We start from the raw sequence: 21,760 nt of genomic DNA on the forward strand, positions 1-21,760 counted from the left end.
TGTCTCTTTTCCCAGGATGTCCATAGATATACTAGAAGTAGGCCACACCCCTAGGGAAACTCCTTTTCAACAGATTGGCTATTCAAAACATAACCATCTGATCCCATCATGGGAATAACCACATCACAACAGCTTAAACCACACAGAATTGTGGTCCGGCCAAGTTGACACACAGCTCCAACTATCACACATGCCACTTTCCCTAAGCCTCTGGATACTTTCTTCTGCATTATACCAAGGCAGGTCTGGTACTTCAACTTGACTTAAAGTAGGCCACTGCCTAATCTATGCTTTAGTAAGCCAACCAAAAAAGCAATTAAGTCCTTTCCTAACCTCTCGAGCTGAAACATTGAATGAAGAATCTGTACTTAGTGGGCCTAAATCAATAAATTCAGACTGATCCAATATTAAATTCCTTGCACCATTATCCCACACCCTCAATAGCTATTCCCATACATATTCTTCAGGTTTCTGTCTGTACATGTTAGCATAATGAGGTATGTCTTTTCGGGTGTAGCATACCGCCTTTTCAGTCACACTTTTCATTTCACCTTTTGGGGCTCACTTGGACTTTACTTTAGTTATAGGTCTAGCAGCAACAATGGGTGGTTGGGGCAGTTTCTGAGAACATTCAGCAATGTCTTCCATGGCATCTACCTCAGGCAATGACCCAGCAGGAACAGTTGGGTTAATCCCATCAAGCAGAAACACAAAACGCAATGCATTGCCGTCAAGTCAGATCCGACTCATAGTGACCCCTCCTTGGGTTTCTGAGGTGGTATCACTGCAGAAGTAGATTGCCCAACCTTCCTTTTGAGGAATAGTTCATGGGTTTGAACAGCTAGCCTTCTGGTTAGCAGTCAAATGCTTTAGGCACTATGCCAGCAGAGTTCCTCATCAAGTGGAGATGGAAGGGATAATGGTTTTATAGTAATCCCTTCAGATGGGAGGGATTCAACAGAATTTACAGGCCACATATCCTCATCTTCCTGACTATCTGCCCATATGTCCCCATTCCAGGTTTCAGGATCCCATTGTTTCCAAGCAATGCCCTCAGTTTAACTTCAGACACCACTCTGGGTTGGCAATTCAATTGGCGGTGTAATTCATCCACCCGTACAATAAGACTCTGGGTTTGGTTTTTGGCAATATCAGCTCTGTTACTAGAAGAAATAAGGCTTTCTTTCAGAGCACAATTGAGAACGTTAAGGTTGTTTATGCAACACTTGAGCTGTGACTCAGCAGCCCTGAACTCATCTTGCTCTTTCACCACTTTGTCTAGTGTAAGTAGGACCAACCAACCATCTTCCTTATACTCCTCGTGCTGACAGACTTGCAGAAAAATATCAAATATGGGCTCACTCAAGAGCCTCACTTCTCAAAAATACTTGATCTATTGGTGGTGCTGTTTTGCATATTAATGTTACCACCTCACACCATGGATTAGCAGGGCCATCTTTACTAATGGAGGCAGAGTCACTAGTGCCTTTATGATTAATCAAATTGGAGAACCAAAACAGAATCAGTGAGAACCAATTTAGGAAGCCCATCCTTATGATTTTGTCTCTCTAGACCCCACTCTCAGTACCAAATGTGTTAGGCTGGGTTCTCTAGAGAAGCAAAACCAGTAAAGTTTATATATATATATATATATATATGTAGAAATTTATTTTGGGAAAATGGCTCACACTCTTACAGAAGCTGGCAAGTCACAATTTCTTGGATCAAACGTCAAGTGGGAGGCTTTTCCTGACTCATGCAACTGCAGGGGCTGACGAGCTCAGGGTTGGCAGACAGTATACCAGCTGTTGACTCCAGCAAATGATGAATCCAAGATCTCCAGGTCAAATGGTGGATTGTTTGCTCATGGACAGTTGTAGGCAGCATAACAGGATCTCGATCCACAGAAGGGTGTCTCTTTTTCCCAGGATGTCCATAAATATATTGCAAGCAGGCCACACCCCTAGGGAAACTCCCTTTCAATGGATTGGCTGCTCAAAACATATATATCCAATCCCATCATGGAGATAACCCACATCACAATTGCTTAAACCACTCAGAATTGTGATCTAGCCAAGTTGACACACAAGTCCCACTATCACAGGGTATATTGAGATTCTTGCATTGGTGGGTTTATAATTCTATCAAATTTGGAAACCTTTTAGTCATTGGGAGCTCTGGTGGTACAGTGGTTAAAGTCTTCAGCTGCTAACCTAGAAGTTGGCAGTTTGAATCCACCAGTCGCTCCACAGGAGAAAGATGAGGCAGTCTGCTTCCATAAAGATGGGCAGTTCTACTCTGTTCTAAAGGGTCACTATGAGTTGGAATCCACTCAGTGGCAGTGTGATGTGTGATTAGAAAGGTTTTTTTTTTTTTTTTTTTTGTCATTAAGTTTTCATATATGTTTTCTGCTTCCCTACCCCTGCCACTCCTGTCTTTGCTTTGGGAACTCCAATTATATGACTAAATTTGCCCCTGAATTCACTGATGCCATGTTCTTTTTTATTTTAGTCTTTTTTCTATCTCTGTTTCATTTAAATAGTTTCTATTGCCATATATTCAAGTTCACCAGTCTTTTTCCCTGCAATGTCTAATCTGCTGTTTATCCCATTCGTTGCAGTTTTCATTTCAGACCTGATTTTCAAATCCAGAAATTTGTTTTAAGACTTTTCTATATTTTCTACATCTGTAACATGCTCCTTCTTCCCCCTAGCTTCTTGAATATATGGGATATAGTTATAGTAACTGTTTTAATGTCTTTGTCCACTAATTCTGTGGTGTATTTGTTTTTGTTTTTAATCTTCCTCTAGGATCCATAGCATGACTATTAGTCAGAATCGACTCAACAACAGTGGGTTTTGGGTTGGGGGTTTTATTGATTGATTTGTTTCTTCATTGTGAATTGCATTTTCCTGCTTATTTCCATGCCTGGCATTGATTGGATGTCAGATATTATAAATTTTACCTTTTCAAGTGTGAGATATTTTTGTATTTTGGGGGGGCCTTGCTTTTAAGCAATCAGTCAGTGCCATTCAATCAGTGCCAGGCATGACAATAAGCTTGGTTCCACAATCAACACCAATGGAAGCAGCAGTCAAGAAATCAGAGGACATGTTGCACTGGGCAAATCTGCCACAGAGATCTTTTTTAAAGTGATGAAGAGCAAAGATATCACTTTAAAGCACTTTAAAGACTATGGTGTGCCTAACCCCAAACCAAAAACCCAAACTCACTGCTGTCAAGTCGATTCCAACTCATAGTAACCACTCCCTTGGGTTTCTGAGGCAGTATCTCTACGGAAGTAGATTGCCCAGTCTTCCTTCCGAGGACTGGCTAGTGGGTTTGAACCACGAGCCTTCTGGTTAGCAGTCAAATGCCTTAGGCACTACACCACCAGAGCTCCCTAACCCAAGCCATGGTATTTTCAGTCACCTCATCTGCATGTGAAACTCAACAGTGAATAAGGAAGACTGAAGAGCGGTTCATGCTCTTGAGTTGTGGTGTTGGTGAGGAATTCTGAAAGTACCACAGACTGCCAGAAGAACAAACAAATCTGTCCTGGAAGAAGTGAAGCTGGAATTCTCCTTGGAAGTGAGAATGGCTAGACTTCATCTCACCTACTTTGGTCATGTTTTCAGAAGGGACCATTCCCTGGAGAAGAATATGCTTGGTAAAGTGGAGGGTCAATGAAAAAGTGGAAGACTCTCAACAAGATAAGTTGACACAGTGGCTGCAATGATAGGCTCAGGTATAGCAAGGATTATGAGGCTGGTGCAGGACTGGGCAGTGTTTCCTTCTGTTGTACACAGGTGTGGGACCTGAAAGATCTTTTAACCAGAAGCCTTTAGTATGGAGATTGACACGTCCCATGTTGAGCCCTAATGCCTGTAGTATAGAGATTAAAACGTCCCATGCCTCAGAGCCTTTTATCAGAAATCTGCATGGCTCCAAAAAGCCTCTCGCCCACCTTTGAAGACTCTGAGGGCTCTTACCTCCCATTCGCAGGGAGTATGCACATATCAAAGAGATCCGCCCGGCCCCGAAAAATCTCTCACTCACCTTTGAAACCGGGAGATTCCAACCCGCCCCCAAATTCCCAAACCCCTGTCCTAAAAACCAAATTATCTACTCCACCTCATATTCTTCTATAAATTTGTTTTAATGTAAGAGCACAGGGTCTTTTGCTCAAGCCACTGATTTGGTGAGAGCAAGGACCCTAACTTAAGTTAGCTAATAAACTTTCCCATTGCTTTTGCATTGTCATGTGTTAGCAAATTCCTCGCGCCGAACAACTCCTTCATAACCTGAGCACAACACAGGGTCCTTATGAGTAGGAGCTGACTCAACAGCACCTAACAACAACAACAACTTGCTTTTAAGCTTTCTAAGTCCAGATCAAAGCAGTCTTTAGTAGAAGACTGATTTTGCCCTACTATTTAAACAAATTTTTTGAGAACCCCACCATGAATTATGTGGTTTTTCACTCTGGCTGATAGGAAGTGGAAATATTCTCAGCCATGTGTGAATATCAGAGATTGCTCCCTCTAGTCATTTCAGGTGGTACATATCCCAACATTGGATAGGTTTTCCATCCCCATGTGCTAAACAGTACTTAGGTGAATACACTATGAGGATCCTGTATAGATCTCTGTGTTCTCTGAGTGCAGTTCCCTCCATTTCCACATTTTGCTTTGCAAACTCTAGCTACCTCATCAAGGTGTCTCATTGAGTCTGGAAGTCCACTGGCTTCCCATGGGTGCCACTCCCTGCACTGCACCCTGGAAACTCTCTCCAGTCGGTGAACAGGGGCAATAGTAGCCTTTGTTTGTTTCTCATATCTCTTTGATCACTGTCCTTCATCGTCTGATGTCAAAATACTTGAAAACAATTATTTTGTATACTTTATCAGTTTTTTAGTTGTTGTAAGTAGGAAAGTAAATCCATTCCTTCTTATCCCATGTTGACCAGAAGGAGAAGTCATACATATAGGTTTTTATTTGGCCCATAATTGAGTCAAGCCCTGTTATTTAGCACTATTCTCTGACTTAGAATGTATTAGAAAAATACCAGAGCCAAAGGAAAAAAGTTCATTCCAATCAAGGGATTGAAAATTAACTTTACTTTTGCATCTCTAAAATTTAAAAGTTGGATACAATTAACATCAGTAACCTCTTTTGGTTCTATGCTCTCTGATTCAACACTCTGGCTGTGTTTCCTCAATTTTAGGGGCTCTGGTGGTGAAGTGTCTAAGGCATTTGGCTGCTAACCAGAAGGCTGGTGGTTCAAACCCATCAGCCACTCCTCAGAAGGAAGGTTGGGCAATCTATACCACGTAGTATTATATGAAAATAGTGACTCTTCTTTGAGGTCTATACCTCATCTCCTGGGCCTTGCCTTGCTGCTAATTGCCATATTTCTCAGGTTGCTATACTTCTTTCTCAATCTCTAATCCAGAAAAAAATGGTCCAGAAACGAGAGAGACTATGGATAAGTGTGTAGTCCATTTTCTGGCCTCTGGCTTTGTCTCGACTCAGCTACCTTTCTTAAGAATAGAAAGATATTTGTAGAATGTATTTTTATATAATTTTTTAACGCAATCATTATCTTTGATCTTTACAACTGAAAGTGTTAAGGGGAGGTAGAAGCTTTAAAGATGTATTTAAAAAAAAACAAAAAAAACCTCACTGCCTTCAAGTCAGATCCAACTCATAGTGACCCCTCCTTGGGCTTCCTAGGCAGTATCACTACAGAAGCAGATTGCCCAATTTTCCTTCCGAGGAGTGGCTGGTGGGTTTGAACTGCCAGCCTTCCGGTTAGCAGTCAAGTGCCTTAGGCACTACGCCACCAGAGCTCCCTTAAAGATGTATACTTCTTGTTTATTAAAATTGTCAGAAGATCTGTCTTTAGTGACTACACAGAGAGAAGCCACTGGTCTCACATTTTCCTGGACTCCAGAATGTTATTTTTCTGGTATATGTGTGTTTAATATTTATCTATGTCTTTGTAAACTAGTTCTTAACTAACTGGGATCTTTATCTAGAGGTCCTCCAAGTGGGAGTGAGTGTTGCTACAAGGATTACTTGCCTTCAGTATGGAGGGAATTAGAGAAAACCTTTCCTAGAATAAATCGGCGGCAAACCACTTTGTAGCCTCTCTTCCTCCCTTATCAACTTTCCCCACACTCTTTTTTGTTGTTGTTGTGGTCAAAATAAATATAATAAAATATTTGCCAGTTCAACAAAAATTTAGTATCAACATGTACAATTCAGTGACATTGATTACATTCATCATGTTGTCCAACCATTAGCACTATCCTTTTCCAAATTATTCTGCCATTAACAGAAACACAGTGTCTCCTAAGCAATGATTACCCTCCCCTAACTCCTCCTTCCTGGTAATCACTAATAGGCTATGATTGCTATATATTTGCCTATCTCATGTAGGTGTGATAATACAATATTTATCTTTTTGTGACTGAGATTTCACTGAGCATAACGTTTTTAAGGTTCATTCATGTTGTACCATGTATCAGGAATGTTATTATGGCTAAATAATGATCCGTGGTGTGTGTATACCACATTTTGTTTACCCATTCATCTGTTGATGGGCATTTAGGTTGTTTCCACCTTTTGGCTATTCTGAATAGCGCTGCAATGAACATTGGTGTACAGGTAAACCTCTCGTCTTTATTATCACAGTTGGTGAAGCCTCTTCCTTCTCTCCAAGTATATCTTTTGCACATGAAGCAATAATACTCTGCTTCTCAGGTACACTTATTGCTGAGGGAGAAATACTGGTATCAAAGTATGTTTGTGAATGACCCCTGCCACTACCGCAGGCCTATGACTACACAGATGGAGTTGTAGGTGTTGATGGAAAGTATCTCTAATCTGTTATGAGAGACGCTCCCAGTTTCTAGAAATGAATGTATCAGTAAATAGAATTATTATGTTTTTGTTTCTTCACCAAAATTACTTCTATTGACTTTTGCATTTCCATAAGTATCCCAGTTAGGACTTTTAAAAAATCTCACATGGAAACTATGACTTCATGACTGAGTGGAACAAGAAGTGGAGAGTAACATTATTTTCTCTTTTGGCACAATATCAACTGATATAAAAGACCTCTTTTGATTACAAGTGACTTAAATATACAGACATTTGAGTTTATAGTGATTTGTATCTTTTCAATGAAGCAAGATGTTAAAACAAAAGGCCAAAATTGAGACAGCATCTCCTGATAGTCAGTTTAGGTACCATAGACTCAGAAAGGCCTGTGACAGTCAAAAGCATCCCATCCTTGCCAACCCAGAAACTTTGGCTAGATTTCCACTTCTCAGTTTTCTTGTAGTTCATGAAGCCTATTATATTAAAAATTTGAGGTACATACAATGGTGCTACTCTATGATGGCATCACAACATATTATTATTATTATTACTGTATTGTTAGGTTAAAGATATTTTAGTATATTTGAAAGTGTTTATTTAATGTTTTTTATGCTTAGAAAGGTACTCTATATGTGTTCTGGTTACCTAGTGCCGCTCTGACAGGAAATATACCACAAAGGGATGGCCTTAACAATCAGGAGTTTATTCTTACAATTTGGAGGCTTTAAGTCCAAGTTCAAAGTGCCAGGCTCTAGGGGCTGGGTGAAAGCCCCTCAACCTTGGGGTCCAGCTCTGCCTCCTGCTCCCGGCCCCCTGGAGCTAGAGGCATTTCTTCATTCAGACAGCTGCTGGCTGCTGAGGCTGAGAAGCCCCAAGGCTGACAAGTAAAAAGGCACAGTCCCGATGTTACCACACCACACGGCAGGCCATTAACTTAGGTCCATTGTAAGTCCCAAGGTCGGCAGAGCATAGCAGGCTGCTGAACAACGACTTGGCTACATGCATGGTCCAAGCATGCCATAGGCTAGAGACCATTCTCAAGACTCCTTAAATACAGGAAGTAGACCACATCCCAAAGGCAGCTACTCAGCTGCTTGTGGTAGATCCCACCATGGAGCTGATTGCCAGTCTCATCATGGGGAATAACTACCACCAGCTGCCCAGCCACTCAACCAGGCCCAGCCAAGTTGACACACAAACATAACCACCACAATATGCTATACACTAAGACAACAAACATTTTACAGACATTGGATATGAACCATACCAAACTGTTCTGTCTTACATATTACATTTAACTTAAAGACAGATTTAGGAACAGAACAGAATTTGCTTGTAATCTGGGGACGACCTGTACTACATAGCCTAGTACCCACCCTTGAGGGTATATCTGGCAAATAGTTTCTTTTCTTTGCCAAGTTAACAACACCATGACCTAATCAGATAGTTCTTTACAGTACACCTGAGTTTAAAGGTGTGGCATTCATGTGTTGCAAATTTCAAAAGCCTGAAATATGGCATAATTCCTGATATACTTCATACCTCCCTCCCTTTTTCTCTCCCTTTCTTTTTTTTCTCTCTTTCCTCCCTTCTTTCTTTTTTTCCTTCCCTCCTTTCTCTTTTCTTTTTCTTTTCCTTCCCTTCCTTCTTTCCTTTGCTTTCCCTTTCTTTCCTTGCCTTTTGCTTGCTTCCTTCCTTTCCACCTTTTTTTTTTTAAGATAATTAAGTTTGCAGAAAGAACATTGACCCCCTGACTCACAAACCTAGAAATATATGGCCTTCATTTGACCAAAAACAAGACTCAGTAAAAAATAATTGTTAGTGAGATCTCTCAGGTTTTTGTGAATTGCCTCAGGTCAGTAACCAAGAAGTGTGACCTAAAGTTCAAGTTGCTGAAGTAAATTAGTTCCTCTGGAAACATTCAGTTCAAGGATGTTTTGTTGAGACTGCCAACCAAGGTTTCTTCCTATAGGGAATAGCCTCTCAACATGCTGGGCCCTCTCAGAAGCTATCAGAAAACAACAAGCCCACTGCCCTTATGTTCCATCTCCCCCCTTTTGTGGGACACATGCATTACAATTAGTTGAAATAGGGAAAAACTTTATGTAAAAACTCTATTCTATTTTCCTCTGCTTAACAAGATCTCCAAGCAAAATGAAAATGAACACGGAGAATTTAAAATAACCAGTGAATACTTGTTTTGAGATAGTTTTAAAATCTGTTGATGGGACAGTGCTAACCACACACAAATGGGGAACATGAGACTCCCTTCCAACTGAATTTTTGACCAAGGGTTATGCTTCTCCATGTACTATTCTAATTTGGAAGCTTATCTGACAAGAAACAGTCAGCCTCTATTTTAGAACAATTTTATTCTTCATCTCAGTCTCTCCCATGCCTTTCTTCTGACCTATCTTTTATTTTATATAATGAGACATCTTGAGTTTTACATCAGTTAAAGAGTGCCATTTCGTAAAATGCCAAGAGGGTTGCACTTTTGAAGGGTAGCATTTTCAGATCTCACATATACTCAGGCTTGACCAAGATTTAGTGGAAAATATCTAAAGGCTCCTGCAAAGAAAGAACAGCATAAGACTAGTCTTTTCCCCTTTCAAACTAGATTTAGCCCTGAAAAGCAACCATAATGAGAATGAAAGGGGTAAAGATGGTAACCAGAGACCAGAGCATTTTGCATTGGAGGAGCTGAGTCAGGCTCCCTGAAATATGTTTATGACTGGGGTCTCACATAGTGGTGACTTGCAGGTCTAAAGCATATATGTTACAGGGACACTGGCTCTTCTTAGGTTGTATGCATGACTCACTGTGTTTAAAGAAAGGCAGTCATTTACGTATTCAAGAGCAGAGCAGGAAGCTTCAGAGGTGACAGGAGAGATGGGAATCAGGCCTCTGCAATTTATCACCTATGTGTGGATTTGTAATCTGCTGTACAGAAAAGTGGGAAAAGGATTAGAAAATCTTCTAATTAGGTACATAAACTTGTTTCATAGATGGAATACAAAGCAAAAGCAGAGGTAAACAATAACAAGTGACTTCACTCTTACTGTTTAGAGCAGATAGAGTATTATGTTCCATACTGGTCTATCCAGTCTTTGATTTCATGGTTTTCTGCTCCTTAAGCCAGAATGTTGGCTGGTGCTTCTTAGAAGTTGTAATCATTACACATTGTGCCTTCAGGGTATGAAGGGGTGAAGAAGATTCAAGATTGGAAATTGTGGCTTCAGAAACAATAAGCCACTGGATCTAGCTTTTCAGTTTACACCATCAACTAGCCAGGATCTCTCTCTCTCTCTCTCTCTTTCTCTCTCTCTCTCTCTCTCTCTCTATATATATATATATGTATGTATTTTTTTTTCCTTCAAATTTTATTTATTTCATTGTTGAGAATATACACAGCAAAACAGACACCAATTCAACAGTTTCTACATGTACAACTTAGTGATACTGATTACATTCTTCAGGTTGTACAACCATTCTCACTCACCTTTTCTGATTCTTCCTCCCTCATTAACATAATTTTACTGCCCCCTGAGGTTCTTACCAAATCTTTTGAGTTGCTGTTTTCAATTTATTCCCAGATAGGTAGTTCTTAAAAGAGCATAATGTTCATATTGTCTGGTTCTAAGAAGACTTCAGGGAATATTTACAGATAAATTTTTTTAAATACAGAAATTTATCTAGTCACCCCTTATGTGTTCGTATCAACATTTTAAAACAGCAACAGCAACTTGATTGCACCCTTCACCCAGAAGGAACATTTCACATGAAAGATATAAAATGTTTTGTAGAGCAGAACATTCTTTGAAAGCTCTGGGGGAAGAAAGCACTTGCTTAAGGAACTTAATTGTTAGAAGCTCGGTGGCTTGGACAGGGTTGCCTGAGTTCAAAGGCACCGCTTTTAATCCCAAACCATTTTAATTTTGCTTAACTTTTATTTCTTTCTGGGTGACTAAACTGCAAACTTCTATTAATCTACTGCCAAGTAATTTTTCTTAAGAAGGTGGATACATTTACAAGATCCATAGCCAGGAGCCGCCTGTCAGGAATGTTGGCAGTACAGTTTTGCGTAGATAAAAACAGAGGCACAGGAAAGCAGGTCATTCTGTTTTATATGTGGAGCAGACTCTGTCTTTGGCAAGTTTGCTCCAATGGAAAACAATAAGAGCTGAGTACTCCTTGGAGTTTTGAAATGTAATGCCTCTGGCAGTACATGGTCTTGGAAAGTGGCGCTTCATGTTTTTATAGTTGGGATTTTGTGTTAGTAGAACAGCCAGAATGTCAGCTGTTGCAAGGTGAACCATCCAATTCACACAGATTCAGCTGGAGAGAAAGCTCCGCTTCAGAAGATGACATTTAACATTTGGAAGATGAACAGGAAGAATACAGAAATAGCCTACTACAGCCAAGAAAGCAGTAATTGTTTGAAGAACCACTTCAGAAAAATTGTTCTTCCTTTCATTGCTGATACAAGAAATCTATAACATGGCTTTCAGACTTTCACACCACAAGATTTATTTGGGGATGAGGGGACCCATTTGAAATTTGAGGAACTTAAAACAGTGACCAGATATGAAACTTTCAATAGAAGTGATTTCTTAAAAGCAGCAAATGGTGAGATAGGCCAGTTTTGGCAGGTCTATCTTCATAAAGTGAAAGTTTGTAATCACAACCCATTTGATCATATTGACCATCCTAATAACAGACGTTTGAGTCCCTGAGTGGTGCATTCAGTTGAGCAATTGACTACTAATTGAAAGGTTGGTGGTTCGAACCCACCCAGAAGCACCTTGGAAGAAAGGACTAGTGATGTGCTTGCAAAAGATCACAGTCATGAACACCCCATGGAGAGCAGTTCTACTCTGTACACATGGGGTCACCATGAGTTGAGATTGACTCAATGGCAATGAGTTTTTTAGTTTTTTTTAATAACAGAGACAGATCGATACTCCAGCCACTTCATTCTTGACATTTCTGCTCTGGGAGCAAAATGGATTTATTGAGATGACTGTACTCTCTTCTTTTTGTTACTCCCAGTCTATCTACCTTCTTGCAAACTTGCAAATAACTACTTACCTGTGTTGTTCTGGCCATTCTTTTTTTTTTGATGGACCAGAGTATTACTTTTAATTGACTTTAATAGAGTGGTATATATATACATGTTGTTGTTGTTGTTATGTGCCGTTGAGTCGGACCCGACTCATAGCAACCCCTCCTTGGGTTGCCAAGGCAGTATCACTACGGAAGTAGATTGCCCCATCTTCCTTCTGAGGAGTTGCTGGTGGGTTTGAACCACCAGCCCTCTGGTTAACAGTCTATTGCCTTAGGCACTATGCTACCAGAGCTCCCATATAATATACATATAATCTTATAATCTGATATATTAAATGTTGTATGGATATTGTTTAGTAGACTATCTGTTAAGGCTGACACTATTTTATATGAGGCATTAATTGAAACTCAAATGGCAAATGAACCATCTTAAATTGACATAATCATAAACTAATCAAGAAAATGAAATTTTTGATGAATGTGGACACCAAGCAGTTAGAGGAAGAAATGATTTCTTTTTCTGAGGGATTTATTTGTAAAGGGTCCATTGGGTAGGTGGAATTTGAGCTGAATATGGAAGATGGCTGTGTGGATGGGTGGGGTGTGGGGTAGATGGATGGATGGATAAGTAGATGCATAGACAGAGAGACAAGAAGAAGGAAGAGGACACTGAGGTTTTTCTCAGGGGGTGCACATGGAGCCCGAAGAAAGGAAAGTAAGAAGATTAAGAGACCAGAAAGGAAATAAGAAGTTACCTTCCACAATGCCTCCAGCCATCAAGTTAAGTCAGAAAAAAATTTGTAAGCATCTGCCCTCTTTCTCCCTTGAGAACTCTCTAGTCAGGAATTCTGGCTCGCCAGTTTTAACCTATAGCTTCTGGCCAGTAACACAAGACAGTTAGCAGGGAGAATAGCTCTCTGGCAAGAAGTCAGGGGATGGCTGCTTCTGTGAGTTGTGGGTGCAAGGAAGTGTGTCTGGCTCTGCAATGTACTGCCATAGGGGCAGGGAGGCTGCATCTTCTGACCTCCTCTAACCCCACAAAAGGAAGACAGAATCACCATCAGTAGCCCAAGGCTTATCCCTGCTAGGCCAGACATGCTACCTCCCTCCAGCCCTTTCACCAACCCTGACACCAACCATTCCTCCCACAGCACCTACCACCTCTCTGCTGGGTACAATAATTCACTGCAGTGGCTGCACAGAACTCACAGATTATGGGGTTTATTAGGGAAGCAATAGGCTACAATTCAAGTTCAGGAACATGCTCAGTCTCTCTCAGCCTGCCATCTCTTAGCTGACAGTCTCTCTCAGTCTCTCCCCCTGCAGTGCATGTCTCTTGGTGTTTCTCTCTCAGTAGCACATGTCTCTCGCATCTCCCAGCTGGCAGTGAGAGATTCCTTCTGCCTCTACGAGGGCTTCTTTTGAGCCTGACAGAATAACCAAACTAACCAACCACAACATCAGAATTCTATACACCTGAGAGAGTGCAAACTTCCCAGAAAATTACTTCATGCTGCGCCCAACAAAAATACCCTAGGTGGATAACTTTAACAATCAGGAGCTACTCAGATGCTCACAGCAAATTCCACCATGGAGTTTACAAAGACTTATGGCTAGAAAACCATATATAATTTACTACACCACAAACATATACAGAGGAGGTGACTCATGTGGCTACTGCCTTCAGTGAAATTATGTTCTCTGTCATTGTTTTTGCTTACTCTAGGGATAATTTTTTTTTTTTTTTTTTAATTACTTTAGGCTCACACGTTCCCTTGATCCTCATATAAGAAAGAATTCACTGTGCTTGTGTTCTTCCCCATCCCACCCACCTTTCTTGAAGGGATCAGCAAGAGGTGCATCAGGCCATTTGTTTGAGAAAGACTGATCTCATTAGTATCCATGTACAATATGCTTAGATTGAATCTGTTAACAAGCTGTCTTTTATCACCCTGGTAGGAGGACTGCGAGGAGGAAAATTAAAGGTAGGGTGTACAGTACTCCAGAACTCTAGATCTATGAGCTAATTTTTGTCCCAAAGTCTTTGTGCCATATTATAATGGTGATCTATATGATTAGAAACCACATGAATCCTTTCCAGAGAAAGGAGCTGTAATTTTAGAAGAAACTTAAGTTTGCCTATAGGAAATCTTTTTTTGTAAGAGCTGTCCTTGGGAAAATGTGGTTATGCAGGAAACACTGTAGTCTTGGGTGGTGTTCCCCATCCCATCTCCATTTCTAGTCCAATTAAACAGATGAAGATATAATTTGATCATTATCATTCTGAATTTTAGGATTTAAGCCACTTCAGATTGGGGAGGAAGTTGGACATTGGACATTATACTGGCTTTGATAACTGTATACTTTTTCCACAGCTAAAATTTCTCTATCTGCTTGCATGTTCCATATTGAACAAAGACAGATTTGTGTTCTTTATACTAGAGCTATGACAACCAATATGCATCATCAAGGGCCTACCCCCAGCATACTGAGGAGATGAGACCCCTTCTGGTCACATGTAACACAAAAAGAATGTAGTTTTGCTTTAAGAAATATCATAAACTAAATCTCCTTTCTCTATTCCCTAAGCTTCCGCAGGTTCACGCGATCCAACAGTGTGACCACAGCAGTACAGGCTGACCTGGACTTCCATGATAACCTGGAAAATTCTCTGGAATCTATAGAGGACAATTCATGTCCCAGCCCAATGGCCAGACAGTTTTCTCGGGATGCCAGCACCTCAACAGTTAGCATTCAGGGCTCAGGAAACCATTACCACGCCTGTTCAGCAGACGATGACTTTGACACAGATTTTGACCCCTCTATTCTGCCTCCGCCGGATCCTTGGATTGACTCTATCACTGAAGACCCTCTGGAGGCTGTTCAAAGGTCAGTGTGTCACCGAGATGGCCACTGGTTTCTGAAGCTTCTTCAGGCAGAGCGAGACCGCATGGAAGGGTGGTGCCAACAGATGGAGAGAGAAGAGCGGGAAAACAACTTGCCAGAGGACAGTAAGTAACAATGCTAGCACAGTTCCGTGCTCATGACTTGGGCTGGGGGTCACTTTGCATTTTTAAACTTTGCTGTTATCTTCCCTGACAAATTTACTTGTATAGCCTTGACATTTCCTTCCCTAAACTGGAACTTGTAGAATATCTGGGCGGTTCTGGCTAGGTCTCAATGCCCCTGTACTGCACAATAAGAAGAGAACAGCTGGGGAGGTATAACACCTTCCTCAGCTCTAGGTGATGGCATTCTTTTTCTTCTCTGAAAAACACAAAGCTCAAATTGGAAGTTGTCTCATATTCCTACTGTAGTTGTTCTTCCTCAAGATGCTCCTGAAATGTTGCTAATGCTCAGGAAGTTGAAAATAATTTTAACTAGTTTCTAGGTACAGGGATACATGTGTGTTGGGCATTTGAAACCTTTATGGTTGTATTACTTTAATTAACATACAGTATTAAAACAAGGCTAATAAGTAAAGACCAGGACAGGCCCATGTTTGCTTACATTCTCAAGCCTGACTAGCATTTACTTTCTCTTTTAGGATTTGAGGAGGTCAGGTGTTGCCCAGAGAAACAAATTCAGTAAGGTAGGAAGAGAATGAGATTTATGATAAGGAATTGACTTGCATTATGGTAGGGACTAGTAAGCCCAAACCCCATAGGACAGGAGACAGGCTGGAAACTCTAACATAATATATATGTTATAGCTTTGAGATAGAATTTTTTTCTCTGGGAAACTTCATTATAACTGAGCGATGAGGTCTACCCACATTACCAAGGGTAATCTTTACTTAGAGTCAACTGATTATGAAATGAAATGTTAATCTCATTTACAAAATACCTTTGCAGTAACATCTAGACTAATGTTTGACCAAACAGCTGGGCACCATAACCTAGCCAGTTGACACATAAAAATAACCATCACAGGAGGCAAACCTTCAGCCACTAAAGTAATTAACACAAATTCCAATTTAAAGCATTAAAACAAATGATCTTCTGGAGTCCTTGAATACCATGGTTTTCAGATTTTCCCTTTAAATAACAATTCCTAGGAAGGTTGGGCAATCTACTTCAGTAGTGATACTGCCTTGGAAACCCAAGGAGGGGTCTCTATGAGTGGGGTCCGACTCGACGGCACATAACAACAACAACAACATTAACAACTAATAAAGGAAAATTACCAGATTATCTAAATTCTGAAGTCAGCTTTACACATTTTCAACAATCCCAGAATTTGAATATAGTTTATGATCACTGTCTGTATTAATGTTGTGTTTTTTCCTTCTGAAAAACCTTTATTAAATAATGATAGATCTTCTGACTGATGGTATGTTTGAATCTAAGAACCCCTGCAGTAGGCATTACAACCTAACTTCACTTTTGTGTGTGGGAGCACCCAGAAAAGTATTGTCATCATGTGGCTTTTGACCTATTTTTAAAACTAGTATGTAACTTTGTATTATGCAAATTTAAAAACATGAACAAAAAGTACAGTGCCCAATCACATCACATGTGCCCAATCACACAGCTTCAACAATTGGCTGGTCGAATTTTTCACTTTCCCCACTTGTTGTTATTTGTGCCAGAGTGTTTTTTTTTTCTTTAAATTTTATTTATTATTTTGTTGTTGTTGAGAATATACACAGTGAAACAGATACCAATTCACCAGTTTCTACATATACAATTTAGTGATATCAATAATATTCTTCAGGTTGTACAACCATACTCATTCTCATTTTCTGAGTTGTTCCTCTCTCATTAAAATAAAATCACTGCCCCCAAGTCTCCTATTTATTCTTTTGAGTTGCTGTTGTCAATTTGATCCCATATAGAGAGTTCTTAAAAGAGCATAGTGCGCAAGGCAGACCTTTCTTACTAGTTGAGCTAAACTATTATTCAGTTTAGAGACATTAGGTGATGTTTTAGGCTTACAGTATAAAGATTATCTCAGAGTAGTAGTTTCAGGGGTTCATCTACAGTCTATGGCTCCAGAAAGTCTAGAGTCCATGAGATTTTGAAATACTCTTCTGCATTTTCCCCTTTTTGATCAGGATTCTTCTATGAATTTTTAATCAAAATGTTCATTAATAGTAGCCAGACACCATCTAGTTCTTCTGGTCTCGTGGCAAAGGAAGCAATGTTTCATGGAAGGAATTAGCCACACATTCTATGTATTTCTATTCTTGACTCTCCTTCCTCTGTTGTTCCAGGTGAATAGAGACCAACTGTTGTGCCTTAGATGGCTGTTTGCTGGCTTTAAGACCCTAGGCACCACACAGTGAACTAGGAGGGAGGACAGAGGCATTAAACATGCTGTTAAGTGAATTTACTGGCATGTCCCATAAAAACATGGCTCTAAACCCTCAAACCAAGGAACCAAATCCCATAAAGTGTTTGGTTGTATGTAAGCAGCCTCAGCAGCTACTCTTTTTTTTTTTTGGTTGTTGTCATAAATATACCTATCACATAACTTTTGCGAATTCAACTTTTTACAAGTGCACAACCCATTGGGGAGCTCTGGTAGCATAGTGCTTAAGGCACTTGACTGCTAACCAGAAGGCTGGTGGTTCAAACCCACCAGCCACTCCTCAGAAGGAAGATGGGGTAATCTACTTCCGTAGTGATACTGCTTCAGAAACCCAAGGGGGGTCGCTATGAGTCAGGTCCGACTCGACAGCACACAACAACAACAACACAACTCATTGACAGCAATTACAGTAACTGGCTGTGCAATCTTACCCTTAATCAATGCAGTTTTTCTATCACCATTAAACCTCCTTTTCCTCTTCCTTCCCAACCCTGGTAACCACTAATAAACTTTGGTCTCTATACATTTGCCTTTTCTTATCTTTTTGTATAAGCAAAGTCATAAAACATTTGTCCTTTTTTGTTCAACTTATTTTTCTCAGCATAATGTCTTTCAAGCTCCATCCACACTGTAGCTCCATCCACACATGTATCAAGGATTCATTTTTCCTGTTGGCTGAGTATTATTCCATTGTATATATGTACACATTTTGCTTATTTATTCATCTGTTTATGGACATTTGTTTCCACCTTTTGGCTATTTTGAATAGTGCTACAATGAAATCTGGTGTACAGGCCTCTTTTTGAGTCTCTACTTTCAAGTCTTTTGGGTATATACCTAGGAGTAGAATTCCTGGGTCATATGGTAGTTCTACTTTTAGTTTTTTGAGGAACTGCTACAGTTTTCCACAGAGACTGTATGTACCATTTTGGATTCCTACCATCAATGGATAAGGGTTTCAGTTTCCCCACATCCTCACCAACATTTGTTCATCTTTTTTTAAATCTTATATGGTAGTCTATTTTAAAGAAAGGCCAATTCAGCATGTCATTTCACTGTCAAATGCACTAAGGACAATTTCAAAATTGTAACTAAGATATACTGTTGCCCCTAACAACAACAACAACAACAATTTCTTAATGATTAGATCTAAGCCCTACTGTACATCTTATTATGTAAAAGACTTCACTAAAATGACCAAACAGTTTGTGTCCAGGAACAGTGAGTTTTTCTTAAAGAATGTATTTTTTAAGAAAACTAAGCCTGGAAAATAACAGCAGGTTACAGGCCTCCTTGTCATGCCCGCCGCCTACACACAGCTCCTTCTGTGCCTATTCTTCCTGCTGGAACCCTAGCAAATGGCTGAGTGGCTTATTTGTTGCCTTTAGAAGCAGCTTAGAAAATTCATAAATGTGTGTCAGTTTCCTTTTGCTCTTTCATATTTTAAGTGCAAACAACTTAGTGGGTAGGTAAATTTCCTTGACATTTGCTTCTACTTGTTGGTTCCGCGGCAGACTCACTTGAATGTTGATCCATAAGCAGAGTGAGCTCTATGCCTTGGTGACAGGTGAATGAGGCCCTGCCTGGCAATAGGAGTGGTGGTAATGGGTGGAGTCAATTAGAAAGTCTGAGTGGCATCTTCTTAATCTCTTTTCTTCTTGTGGGTGTACCCAGAGTTTATAAGATTTTCTCAGGAAAACTGCCAGTATCTGAAGAGCTCTGGTGGGACAGTGCTTAAGTACTAGGCTGCTAACCAGTCCGTGGCTTGAAGTCCGCAGCTGCTCCACAGAAGAAAGATGTGGCAGTCTGCTTCAATAGACATTACAACTTGGAAACCTTCTGGGGAGAATTTCCTCTGTCATATAGAGCTTCTATGAGTCAGAATTGATGGCAAGAGGTAAGGAGTAATAATATCTTGTGTAGCTGGTCAACAGAATGAGCTACCTTTCAGATTCCTAGTCATCGATGTGGGGCTGATTCTCGCTTTCCAGTTGGTTCCCATATTTTCTTCTCATTGGTCTTCCAATCCGAGATTAGATGTTCTCCCCAACTTTATAATTTTGCAGGAGGATAATAATTTTCTAAAAACTGAGAAAGTAAAGGATTTGAGGGGGGGAAAAATGAGCTATGAAACTAAGTCAATATATTTTGATCCTACCACATATATTGGAAAGATGATCATGTTGCCAGAAAACCAGATTCTCATCCTGCATCTGGGATGAAGGGGAAGTGTATTTGTGTTTTGAAATGGACAATACTGGTCAAGTCCCAAAATAATGAGCATCGAGGAATTGCCCACCCAATTGTTTTTCCAGATTTTACTTGAGATGTTGGTTAAACAATGACATAGAAGTAGGACTTACAAACACCTTCCATATGAAGATATTTAGATATTTTATTCTAACACTATTTGCTACAACAAGATTGGTTATAAATAAAAATAATTTATTATCTTTGTACACCAGGATCCTACTGACCCACCATTAATAAGCCTTACTGCTTGAGGACTTTTTTTCAGAGTAGTGAGGAATTTACTAAGCTCTACTTCTTTGCTTTGGCACATATTTGTGAGGTTGCTGCCTGATGTGAGGTGGGAGGGACTTGGTTGCAGAATAGCCGAGCTAACTAGGCATGGGAGTAGTTTTTGGTGCTTTGCTTTCAGGTATGTAAATGAATTGACTAGTTTTAGAAGGCCAGGGTTCAGTGAAATCTTCATTGAGGAATTGGCCTATCTCTGTAGTGGAAGACATATTTAATATCAGAACTCCTTTTCTCATTTAAAAAAATCACACCAAAAACACCAGTAAATATGACAGGAAGAACAGTGAAGCTCTTATGGTTTATAGGAGAGATGGAGGCCCAGAGTCCTATTTGCTCAGCCTGTACACTCTTCCCCCAACCAAAGTCCCTGACAACCTTCCCAGGCCCTTACCCCAACTTCCCAAAAGTCTTATGATTCCTAAGGACACAGTTTTAAAACCAATGGTATATATAGGAATTAGTGAAAATTTCAAATTATTAATTTTAAATATTAAAATTATTAATTTAAAAATAATTTTAGATCATACTACTAAAATAAAGGAGCTCTGGTAGCGTAGTGCCTAAGGCATTTGACTGCTAACCAGAAGGCTGGTGGTTCAAACCCACCAGCTACTCTTTGGCAGGAAGGTTGGGCAATCTACTTCTGTAGTGATACCACCTCGGAAACCCAAGGAGGGGTCTCTATGAGTAAGGTCTGATAACAACAATAACAACAACTAAAATAGAGTTTATACATGCTTTTAAAAATATATAAAACTGATTCAAATTAGTAGCATCTTTTCACATTAAGTCCATCCGGCTTAAAACATGGGCTTTCCCTCAAGCCCCAGCTCAGATCTCACCTCCCAGATGTCTTTGTGAAATACCTCCCCTCAGCCTGAAATTAGTGTGCCTCCTTGATATTTCGGAAACCCTGTCCATTTTTCTATTAGGTACTTCCAGTAGAGTTTTATGATAGTCTATGTATCTCCTCTTCTGCTAAAGAATGAGCCCTCTGAGGGCAGAACTCTTCTTGCCTTTTTTGTCTTTATCGCCCCAACACCTATCACAATGCCTGGCATATAGAAGGGGATCAATAAGTATGTATTGTGTCCTCAAAATATTTTGGAAATTCTGTCTCACAAAATTATTTTACTTAGCAATATCTTTCTATCTAAGCGGCCAAACAATATTCAAGAAATAGCTAGGAGTTATTGTTGCCAAAAGCTGGAATAAGCACTCACTTGTGAGAGGATGAGCTCTTTCACTCCCTGAAGGTACTTGACAGACAGAGATGAACAACTGCCACCGACAGGGGAGAAAGGAGCTCTGTGCTGTTCAGCCAGATAGTCTAGATGAGCGCATGTGTCCCTTCCAGCACTTGAGATACAATTCCATTCCACAAATACTTGAAGACTTTCTGTATTTTTCATTCTCTGCAAAATGCAAAATAGAAGCTTCAATCTACTAGGTTTCCAAAATTCTACCAGAATTCCAAAATTCTAAACAGCACAGAGGTAAACTCTTAAGCCCAGGTCAAAGAGTCACCAATTTCAAAGGAGTCAAATCCAAGTCAGGGAAGATCTGGCCATAAAGTCATGGCAGGGAGGATAGAAGTGGATGAAAGAATATGCATCTTATCCTTACAGTACCTCAGGCAGGAGGCTAGAGACTTTGACAGGTGGTTTTATCTGCCCTTAAAACAGCTCTCTGGCAGTAGCTTCTGCAAAGTCACAGAGCACACAGTGTCTGATAGAATACATACAACATGAATAACATCTGATGAGATAATTATACTTTGTGTGTCACTTGGCACTGTCCTCTGTAAGATGCTTCCTACATGTCTGTGTCTGATTCTTTGGCAACTGCAATTCTCTTCTGATAACTGGGCCTGCCATTGTAGAGGGTCTTTGTTTTCCTAATCCTCTGATTTAACTTTTTCTTTGTTTTGTAGGAATGATAGTAAGAAAGAA

At 40.1% G+C, this 21,760-nt stretch overlaps 1 protein-coding gene across 1 annotated transcript in view; it reads left to right on the forward strand.

The window, feature by feature from the left end:
• Positions 1–21,760, forward strand: part of DLGAP1 (DLG associated protein 1) — a 526,653-nt gene that overhangs the window by 475,801 nt on the left and 29,092 nt on the right. The window contains exon 8 of the mRNA XM_007935401.1: positions 14,544–14,965. Coding sequence (XP_007933592.1) covers positions 14,544–14,965 — 422 coding nt within the window. The remainder of the gene's footprint in view (positions 1–14,543; positions 14,966–21,760) is intronic.

Source organism: Orycteropus afer, unplaced genomic scaffold, assembly GCF_000298275.1.
Source record: "Orycteropus afer afer isolate SDZICR_OR568_19922 unplaced genomic scaffold, OryAfe1.0 scaffold00028, whole genome shotgun sequence".
Classification (NCBI taxonomy): domain Eukaryota; kingdom Metazoa; phylum Chordata; class Mammalia; order Tubulidentata; family Orycteropodidae; genus Orycteropus; species Orycteropus afer.